The following is an 11,558-nucleotide window of genomic DNA, read 5'->3' as shown; positions in this document are numbered from 1 at the left end:
CAGAGGAGTTAATTGAAATTCAAATTGAAGTTCACAGTAAAAATGCAACCTTTACTAGTGTTGTTCTGACTGAGATTCTGATTGTGTGGCATGTGAAACTGGGTGAAATGGAGGAAAGCCTGAGTGAACCGATTCAAATAAGCAATTTTCTGAGGCACAGAAGCAGTTCATATGGAGTCGTAAGCTATTCTCTCCAGGAAGATGACAGCCTACTGTCCTGTTCCCATTAATCGTATTGATGAGTGAATATTTCATAAAAACTGTCATGTACCTTGAATGTATTCCCAATATACTTCACTTGGAAAATGTTGTTATTGCTTTGTGAGAGGCTGGGAAAATGAAATAAAAAGAAAGTTCTTTTATCTTGAGCAATAATGTAAAATTACAGGCAATACGATGCCGCTAATCTTAATTTAAAAGCACATGCAAAAAGCCATGTTTGTTTTCAGCATGGTGTGAGGTATTTCTCCAGCTGGTCTGCTTCTGTCTCACTTCTGGGAAGTTCAGCTTGTAGAATACGTAGCAAAAACACTAAAAGACAGTGGAAAATCAACATAGTCAGCAACAAAGTCAAGAGAAAGTAACCCTGTTGCCAACATTTATCTTTCATTCTCCCTCTGCCTCCCTGTCACTCCTTCTGTCTCTCACCCCCTTCTTAGAGCCTGGAAAGGTCATCAAATTATTGGCACAAACTAATGTCTAGCATGTCACTGCTCTGATATCTGTGGGATACTCAAGCAAGCATGAAGATTCTAGGGCCAGTGTCCAGGGGCCTCTAACTATGGAAGGATTAATCAGTTGGTGAAGCAACTGGTGGTCAGAAGCTGCTGAGTATAGACAAAAATCACAGGATCTGTGAGTGAATGTGGTGCTTGATTCACAACTAATAAATAATAGCACAATGTGAATCAAGTCAGGAATATCGAGGGCTGCCACAGTGAAGAAGCTAATCTGACAATGTCTTAACTGTTTAAAATGACACATGCCCAAAGCTCTGACTGAATCCAATTCCACAGTCTTCTTGAATGTTCAGCTTGTGCCGGACATGCAACTATAATGATATCACTTCATAAAGAATTAGGAGGAGCATGTCGTCCATTGATCATAAGGTTGAAGGGTGATACTCAGGTAGATGTGGATATCCTGAATTACTTTCCTGATTTCAGTCTTCAAATTCACAGTGGCTAACAATTTAGTTGATTAACATTTTTACTACGCTAAATGATTACTTTGTTATTTCAGTTCACTTCAGTGGGTGCAATAGTAAATCATTGCACACTGTGATGCGGTTAGAACTATCTTCCAGCTGTAATTTTCTGAAAGAATCATGACATTTTATCTGATGTCTTGGGGCTCTGGTGACAAACAGCTAGTCAGGCTCAAGCCTGCAAAGCATTTACAGTGATTATTTAAACTCACTGAGAGGAATTTAATTAGCACTGAACACCGGCGAGCCCTTTGGCGCCAGATGCCATGTAGCTGATTCACCAAACTATTTGACCGATCATATTAAGGAACAAAGAATTGAGATGGACCAAATTAGATTTCAGCATCAGATTTCACTCACAGTGATTGTCACTGCACTTAATGCAACTAATCTAGAGATTAAATGCAGTGTTTATGGCTTCAGACAGATGGTAGAGCAGATGTTCACTGTCTCTAAAAATGATTTCTTTCAAATCGTTTTGACATATTGATGTCAGTATTTGCATTTACAAAACTTGCTATGAATCAGTTTTTATATAACCTAAATCTTATAAATAAAAATTAACATCATAATAGCAAAAACATGGATGAATGTATTATTAGTAGTGTAAATATACAACACATAAACACCTGATGGCATTGATAAGGATACTGCCTTTTTTAAATCTGGAAAACATATACATGTGTATGAAGTTATATTTGTGTGTCTGCGCATGTATATGCAACATATACACTGAGTATATTATGTATACAGGAATGTGCACATATATGTGCATTTTAAATTTTATTTCAACCTTTGTTCTTATAATTTGATTTTTTTTTTCACTTTTTTCATCATTACAAAATTTGCATACTTATTTGAGACGAAATATTTTCCTAAACCTAACCAAGTAGTTTTGGTACCTAAACTGAGCCAAACTACAACAGTTTCACAACATTAACTAGTGACATACTTGGTTTCAAATACATAGGCTCCATTCTCATTACGCTGCCAGTTACTGTGGTGGTCAATAACAGACATGTCTTTCATATTGGAGACCTATAACATGGTCCACAGATCGCTTCCTGTTTGTCCAACGTGAATCTGCTGCATTATACTCCTCAGGCTAATAGTTGAGTCCCTCTCTGTCTCTCTCTCTGTCTCTCTCCCTCTCTCTCTCTGTCTCTCTCTCAAGTCTTTGTAGTCTGAATGACCCCTGTCCTTTGGGTTTTCACTGTCCATGGAGGGAGGAAGACTATTTCTTCCTCAGAGATCGATAAAGTGTGGCACAGGAAAATACTACGATGACCATGGTTTTCCACCGTGGTCTGCTGCATTTGTCAAGATGTTTGGGCCAATACACATTTTTGAGAAACAGCAAATGCATATGCATTTTAAAATAACCCCTAACTGGTGGGCTTTTAAATAGAAACACATACAGTCAGTGTTCAGTTTCTGAGAGCAAAGGCTGTACTGGCTGAATTAGTGGTGTAGAAATGTTCAGTCGTCAAAGAGACTTTGGGTTGGCATCGGACCCAAGCCACCAACCAATGCGTTGATTTCACACGATCTTCAATTTCTACAATCTTTGTCAAAAATCACAAGATTCATTTTTATATTTGTAGTGAAGCTTACTAACTTAAATAGGAAATATTGATACAATATGAACTGCTCCTGGCAAATCCATGTTCATGTAGCATAGAATTTTATTCAATTTCACAAGCCAGACAAAATTTAAAATACTGTTGTTTCAGTTTGGTAAAACAATGCACTGATTTTTATCTTGACAGCCTAGACAGAATAATCACTTTGCCAAAAATTGGTTCCAGATGTTCTTTTTTTCCCAAGGTACCCCATTGAGGCTGAAAGCCATTTGTTGTAAACTATGCAAAATGAGCACTGTTGAACAAACAAAAATGCACAGAAACCATACACAGATGACTCCTTTCCTGCTATTATTAGCCTTCATGTGTTCACCTTCTTTCACCGTGTCAGCTGTTTCAGCCATTTCAGAAAATTGCAGGCCTCCACTGCCACAGCTTGAGTGGTCCCTCTGTCCAAAACATTAACATGTTAAAACCATCTGTGCCCTCCTATTTAATGGTAAAATTCTACTAATTCTGCTTTGGACATCAGAGAACCACATCAAGATCAAGATTTAAAAGGTGCTGCTGCCACCCACAATAATTAATTTTCTGGTTTGCTTCCATTGTTGGTAGAGCAACATGTATACGTTACGTTTTTCTTATTCATTCACTATTTTATCAGCTAAAATGTGTTAAATCAAGTAAGTAAGTAAGAAACAACAAATCGTTTTTTGACCTGCAGACCCCACTTTAAAAAAAATGATTTATTTAGATATGAATCCAGTCATTTGTGCACCCAAGAAGACATTTATCAAGGCTTACAGGGCTCTGTAACAGAGGCAAACACAAAAATTAGGTTTTAAAATAAAAACACTTTCTTTTCATCTGTTCCGTAAATTTACTGAAAATAAAATAAAATGAAACATAAAATACAGTATCACAATGATGCACTGACATTAATAACACATTACTTACATTTCTCTGAATATAAACTACAGCTTATAATCAAAATAAAATGACACTGTGCATCCCTGTGCTTACAGACACTGGTTCTTCTGTTCACATGTTTGGGTTGGTGTTTGTGAGATGAACATCAGAGGAAGCAGATGACAACATCTCCATTTAGGATCTTGTTTAGGTAAGACATGGAAAATATTCTGGGTTTCATCAAGTCTACACACAATAATATTGATTACACGCTTATTTGTCCTTTGCAACACAATATGTTGCATGTTAATCAAGACTCTCACATTTCATAATATGTGAAATGCATTAATGACATGTTTAATGGGCATCTATGGGATATACATGTATATATCTATAGCTGCACCATGAAAACTGACTCCACAGTCTCTGCAGTAACTGATTCTAATTTTATGTGCATTTATTTGTCTCCGACGGTGTTGTACTTGTAATTCTTTCTTTTAAAACCCCACTGAAGAAGTGCAATGTTCATTAAATCCAGATTCAATGAGTTCAACTGTCCAGAGGCTTCTTAAGAGCCTTAACATCTTCGGTGGAATTATTCCATGGGAAACAGGACTGAGTGGAGTGTACCATGAAGCAGACAGCCAAGCTGTGCTTTCCACCCTTTGATAATGAAGTCCAAGACAGTTTCAGTGAATAGCTAACCTTTCTCCTGCTGTTCCTCAGCTATTATTAGTGCTATTCTACCGGAAGAAATAACAGGCAATCCAAGCAAGCCTTACAATACCGCCCTGCAGAGGAAGAGTCTTTTAATCCCTTGATTAACCACAGCAGTGTTGGGCCAGGCGTTTATTATGAAGTGTAATACAAGAACTTAATGGGAAATCATTAGTAAGTGCAGTTTTGTTTCAGGCTGTCACTTCAATTATGTAATAATTAGAGGTTTAATGTGAAATCTGTCAAATCAGTTTGCCATGCTAACAAAATGTTTTCGGTGAATAACAATAAATACTGGATAAAAGTTCACCTTTCATGCAGCACAGAAGGAACACAGTAAAGTGGCTGTTTATTTCCTGGTCAGCTTGATTGCTGCAGTTGATGCTGTTCACTCAAGGTTAGTGGCAACAACACCATATTCACAAGCAACGTGCAGCTAAAGTAAAGAAATGCATCGATTCTGCCACAGGATATGCAACAGAAACAGTTATGTTGTCCTCCTTCTCTATCGGTTGAGAATGAGGACCGCAAACCCTGGGATAAAAAGAAAAAATATTGAAATAATAACACAATTCAAGGCAATCAACATATTTTTCTACAGCCATTATTATACCACACTTAATTACAGAGTGATATACCAGGAATGTTCTTAAGAGACTGTGTTTTATCTGTCTATCAATGATTAAAATTTGGTATTATGGCAACAGTGAATTATTATGTAGCACAATATAAAAACTGATCTCAGGGAAGTATTTGTCAGACTGATAAAACTTATGGTGAGTTGAATCGAAAACCACATATAAACAACAACTGATTAAAAATACTTGCATGACCTCTCGTTTAACAGTTTCCAGATGTTTCTCCCCGCAGTTATCGGTAAAACAAAACACCTTCCCATAAAACATTTATCTGAATTGTGTACAATTATGAGGGATGTAAATGCCAAAAGGCTTCCTTGTAATCTGTCATCATTTTAAAGGGCTTCAGTATTTAAAGCCAAGGACTTGAAGCATTGTGGCAAAGTGTTTGTGAAGCATGAATGTCAGGAAAATACACACTGCGGTAGGTATTTCTATCACTAGGAAATAGTTTATGTAGCTTAATTCCGCTTACACTACATTAGTAAATCTTCCCGGCATCATGACTCATTAATTTCTCCCTAAGACTCATCAGTGTTTGTAAAGTCGACATGCAAAAAAAAACATTTGTCCAAACAAGAGTCTCCAGCCAGGTTCATGGTTCTGTGAGGCTGTAGTGGTTAATGTTGAGAAAACTTAAAGCTGAAGTCCCAAATTTGTTTTTGGTTCTCAGCAGATTGTGGTGAAATAAATGTAAAAACTGTGGCAATGACAATGTTAACAAGATAATACTGAGCTACTATAACACTAGTACAGTGTGTAGCTTCCTAACTACACAGTATGTTAATATACAAATTTGACCTGTTAGTGGTGCCAAAGGAAAATTCCTCTGGGAACCATGAATGCCTGTACAAAATTTCATGACAATCCATTCAAGCATCTGTCATTTTACTCAAAATCAAAAGTGTTGCCTAATGGTGACATTAGAGGAATAGTCAGGGATCACCAAAGTCAGTGTAAGGTTCATCCTCTGGGACCATAAATATCACAATAACTACAGATTTCAACTACTATTTCAACCCATTCTTGCTTCCAACTCATCAAATACAGCAGTGGCTCTAAGAACTGAACTTTGATGCTTTTCTTACCCCTCTAGTGTCACTTTTTCACATGCAGTGCTTCACTATCAAGTTAGCAGTAGTAAATATGCAATACCCAGTTATACTTTTAAAATATAACATTTCACATATTATGACATATTATGACTACTGGATTGTTATTAACACTGAAACAGACACAGTTTGGTTAGGTTTAGGGACAAAAACTACTTGATTAAAAAAAAGAAATCATGCTTCTGGTTAAAATAAAGATGTTAACTTAGGTAAGTAATGCACATACATACCATACATTACATAACTTACATTACGTGTGTACATAACTTCGGTAAGGCAATATAAGCAAACAAAACAACTAACATTCAGTTACACACGAGATTTGAGGCTTAGTCTCCTGTAGGAAAGTCCTGTGCTTGAATCATCCAATGAACCTATCTTTATACTCTTTATACTAGACAGGTGCCTCCATAAATGATGCTAGAGGACTATCTCCAATGATTGGCCACTGGATATTTCAATTTGGACAAAAATGGTAGGCTAGCTAACCAACTAGTATCATCTGTGTCCCCTATAAAATTCTGGTCTTCTCTCTTAGGGAAAATCATTATGAAAATTGGTGATTTAATATTCATAATTTACTTTGCAAAAACTGATGTTGGGGTAACAGGGTAACAAATTGTGTGTTACAGTTTACAGAACATCTAATCTGTGGCCCATGAATTTTTTTTGCCAGAGTAGGCACTATATTTTTCACATGTTGGATATTTGCTGATGTCTTCAGCCTAATTGTTTTTCCGACCAGGGGCTTCTTCTCAAATACCAAAAAGGTGCAGACATTCCCAGAAACATATCCTTCTTTCTGCTGACTCATTGCTCTCACTCTGTATTTATATAAGGAATGTTCTGCTGTTGTTGCCTGAGCCACTTTGACAGACCCACAGCAATTAAGCAATAGATTTTTTTGTTTTGCTTTTAAACTGTAATTCTTGGCAGAGAAGATGCTGCCAGTATTCACAAGTCACAACTGGACCATACATACATGCATGGCAGCTTTGAATTAGTTTACACAGTGCAACTCCCACACAAACAGATCATTATCCTGCACCAACAGTGTCTAAAGGTTAAACTATCTTCTATGGTGTCCCAAAAACCTCCTGAAGAAATAAATTATGAGCATTGTTGGTCATGACCACAACTTGACATCACATATCATGATGGAAACGTAGAAACAAATTTAATTTAAATCAGACTATTGGTAGAGGTAAAAAAAACAAAAAAAAAAAACATGATTCACGAACAGTTTTTTAAACCCTCATTATTAAAATAAAATACACAAAAAGGGGTCTGCGTTTGAATCTGTGGATCTTCATCATTAGCTGCGCTTGGCAAGGCAGAATCCACAGCAACTATAATGAGCCAAATTATCTGTAATTGATGTTTATTGAACATCAGGAAGCTTGATTCCTATCCTCATTGATCGAAAGGCCATTTCCTATTAAATCTTGCATCTGCTAGTTGAAGGCAGATGTGCAGGACACATCTGCAAAGGCCTAGGAAATTGCTGAGCTTAATGCGCTGGCATTATCACGATGCACACCTCAGTTCTCTTGGAAGATGAGCTCTTGTAAAATTGGAAAAGCCTGCCTTTGTTCTGCAGGCAAGAGACCAACAACACATGTAATACAGTAGTCATTTACCAGTATGCAGGATCTGATGTAATAAACTCTTAAGTGGAAAATCTGTCTGTAATTATTGAAGAAAAGGGAGCTGCTGTAGGTGGACAAGTCTTAGGGGTTATCAAGGTGACTCCTCCCATCACATATGTTTTTGTGCAACCAGACCTACAGTAACTCCGAAAGAAGTCAAACTACAGCCTTTGCCAACCTCTTACTGCAACTGCTACAGCTGTTTGAGGTACATTTATGTACATTTTAAATGAACCCTAGTTTTGTGTATTCTTTCTAACTTAATGATTTTATGATGTGTTTTACGACATTTTATGACCCTTCTTCTTTTTTTCCATTATTTAGTGTCTAGTCTTAAAAACACAGTTCAACACTTCCATGTCTATGCATCAAGTATAGAGCTTAAATCTGGAGATGATTAGCCTAGCTTAGCAGAGACATCTAGTCTCACTCTAAAATTCAACAATAAAACTACCAGCTACTCTAAAGCTCACAAATTTGTTAATTTGCTCCAATGTTTATTTAATCCAATTTATGCTGTTAGATGCTGAATCTATTTCTTGTTGACCACTAGTTTTTCCATCATTCCAGCTCTTAGCAAAAGTTTAGTAGAAAAACAGATACCAAAAATGCACAAGACATAAGGCAGAATTCAAGGATTTTATTTCTCAGATCCACAATGGATTAAATATAGATACATAGAATTTTGGATTATGTTACAACTCAGTGTGAGGCAGGAAAGGATGTAGTGGTGATCCGCTGTTTTGGAGCCTTGTTGAGCACGGCAAACTCTCCTAGACTTCCCAGCATGGCCGGTACACCCTTCCCACCATGCATCTCATTGTGTCCCTCCTCAGGATGGGGATGCTCGGGTCCTGGCTGGCACCTCTGTGCTCGATGACTTGGCTGTTGTCGTCAGCTCTCCGCTTGTAGAGGGAAAGTCCATTATGCAGCACCCGCAGGTCCCTCCACAGACTTGGATCAGCAACAATGATTACCCTTGACCCTCTGGTTTTGCCTGCAGTGGACAGATCGGCTTCACTGAAGCTGTTTTCTTTCACCTCGTCACTCAGCAGCGAGGTGAGAGTATCCTGCTCCATGGAGCTGTCTTCAGTCTTGCCCATGGGTAACGCAACTGACAGTGCATAGCACTCAAACAAGAGTGCAGCGGCGAAGATGACGGGCATGAGTGACTGCCTCATGGTGAAGATCTTCCAGGAGGTGCAAAGCTTTGGCTTCGTGGATGAGTTTCTTTCCAGAGCTCTTGCTTCGTAGTTCTGACTCCGAGATCAAATTGTCCACTTTTATATCATTTCGCACTGGATTGGCCACGTTGAACTATTTTTTGTCGTAGCATCTCCTGTTGTGTTCAGGAAATTAAGTTAAAGCATTAAAAGGCAGTTGATAGAACTCTTGCAGGGTTCAAGAGAGTTGTTTTGTCAGAAAGTTAATTAAAATCATTGCCCACGTGGTGGTTGATATGAGACTTTTGATGATGAAACAGTGGGAATTCTTTGAAAAGTTGACACCAAGAAAAGCGTTAATCCAATATTACTGCCATTTAAAACAACAAGGATGGATTACCCACCTGTGAAGCTTTTTGTTGTGTCAGATACTTGTCATCTCATGTCATTGTTGCAAAGATGTTCAATAAGGGATTTAACTTTGGATTAGAGCAAAAAAGCAAACAAATGATTCATGAAGAGTGTGCGTGTTTGTGGCAGCAGCTGCTTGTTGACGTATCAAAGACAAAGTCAAGTTAGGAAATGTTTCTTGGAGGAGAACATACAATAGATCTGCCCCTGAGGCCCTGAGGTGGAAGTTGATTTGATCTCTTGCTGGACTGTATCATAATTACAATCCTGCCTAATTAATGTTGCCAGATGGGTGCTGCAGGAGCTTTGCACACCTGGGTTTGCCTGAGATACAATGAAATTAGTTAATCTAATTGATACAGACGGCATTTAAGTCAGATCAAACACACTGCAAAATTAAGAAAGTTTTTATTTGTGATTCGATTAATTTTGCAGTCGTTACAGTTAAACTTTTTAAACTGCAGTTATGTCCTCAAACTAAAATTTTTGATGCAGCGGTGATTAACAAGCTTGTGAGCTTTAAAAATGTATTTGAGTTAATGCTGTTGAACACAGTATTTAGACAGAGAATGGATTTGAGATTTTACTGACATGATTTGCAGCACTTTATAAAACTTTGATGGCTAGACATATAATTTGATGTCATTAAATTGTTAAGGTTATTTTAGTCTTGGTAATGTGCAGCTGGGCAGTTCAGATGGGGAGTGCTGTGGACGATTTCTTATTGAAAACCATGTCTGTGGTTTCTAGAAAGTCTGGCATTCGAGAATCATCTACACCCTGTTTTTATTACCGTCTGAAAGGCCTTGTGTGGTTTTCTGGAGACAGACAGTTTTGTTTAAATCTTATCTTTCATTCCTAGGTGTCAGGTAGTCATATGTATCATTGATGGGATGGGTGGAAGTCTTCTTACAAAGTTTGCATTAATGGTTCAAAACAGCTTGTTGCTGTTTTTGGATGAAAACCATATAAATCTGTAAAACAGAGGTGTTTTAGGAAAGGAGAAAATAATGCTTAGTTTATCCTTGAGATATTCATTTTTTTGTCAACGCTTCAAATCCACATGGTAAGCCTGCCAGTAAGATCTATCTATAGATAGATGGAGATAGATTTTCAAAGACCAATGTGTTTCACCTCTTTTTCTCATCACACAAACTGTTTACCTGTTCGCAGTCAAACCATCCTACTAGGACTACAAATAGACTACGAACGGAAACCAGAACACTTACCCTTACCCCACAACTTACCCTTACCCACAGATTCTTCAATCATATGCAGATATCTGAGACATCTGAAACAATGACATTTAAAGGAAACCAAGTTTGGCTAGAGGAGATGAAACTCGAGTTTTAATTTGAATCCTACTTTGGATACTTGTTTTATAAAAGGGAGAGTGCAAACCACTGCATGTACTTGCACACTTTCCATCCATTTTAATAAAATAATCCAATCATTTTCATACATTCCTGAAAATCAGAGAAGCAGAGGCAGGGAACAATTTCCATCTTTGCCCTTGGGTATAAAAGGGAGCAGCCGCCAAGTGAAGGTATTTGTGTGCCATGGACGATGCCATACTTTGTTAAAAAGAAAATGAAGAAGAAAGGGATTACTAAAAGCAAAAGATGTGTGCTGACCAGCTGTCTACAATGATGTTGCCAAACAAAACATAAGTCCTTGGGTTGGGAGCTTGAAGGAGGTGTGAAAAGATTCACCGTTTAATGAGGGGAAAACATACATAACACCATCTCCTTCAGCACAGCAGCGCTTCTCTTTATTACAGTACCGAGCGGCAAGCCACACAGTGCAGCCTCAAGTGTTATTCCAGCTAGGTAAATACAGGACACAGATCTGACTGCAGTCAATGTACTAACAGGCACAAATTGAATTATGTTGTTGCAGTTCCAACATGATGTGTCCTGCCAGCTGGTACAGAAGTCTGACCGACTGAAATCTCAGCTGTCGCTCAGTCACAGGCAAGTTAAGGATTTGCGTGCTGCAGTATGAGTCAAGGATTCCATGTACACGTGAAAGAAGTTCTGGTTGAAATTCACTGGAGGTTCTCATTAAGCAACCAAGAGTTATTCTTTTCTTTACCTTATACTTGCACTGTGTTTAATAGGGAAAAATTATACTTTTCACTACTTTTTCTTTTTGGCTTTTTGCTGTCTT

General features: G+C 37.8%; 1 protein-coding gene across 1 annotated transcript; it reads right to left on the bottom strand.

Annotated features, from left to right (window-relative positions):
• Positions 1 to 8,445: 8,445 nt before the first annotated feature.
• On the bottom strand, positions 8,446 to 9,558 carry pmchl (pro-melanin-concentrating hormone, like). The gene has a single exon (XM_046374780.1). It carries the CDS (start codon positions 8,994 to 8,996, stop codon positions 8,589 to 8,591), a length of 408 nt encoding a protein of 135 aa, XP_046230736.1. The 5' UTR covers positions 8,997 to 9,558; the 3' UTR covers positions 8,446 to 8,588.
• Between the last annotated feature and the right edge of the window lie 2,000 nt (positions 9,559 to 11,558).

This window comes from Scatophagus argus, chromosome 20 (assembly GCF_020382885.2).
Source record: "Scatophagus argus isolate fScaArg1 chromosome 20, fScaArg1.pri, whole genome shotgun sequence".
Classification (NCBI taxonomy): domain Eukaryota; kingdom Metazoa; phylum Chordata; class Actinopteri; family Scatophagidae; genus Scatophagus; species Scatophagus argus.
This window is presented reverse-complemented; position numbering and strand designations above follow the sequence as displayed.

Excerpts from the sequence above, each read along its gene's own strand:
- pmchl (XM_046374780.1), bottom strand. The coding sequence starts at position 8,996 with ATGAGGCAGTCACTCATGCCCGTCATCTTCGCCGCTGCACTCTTGTTT.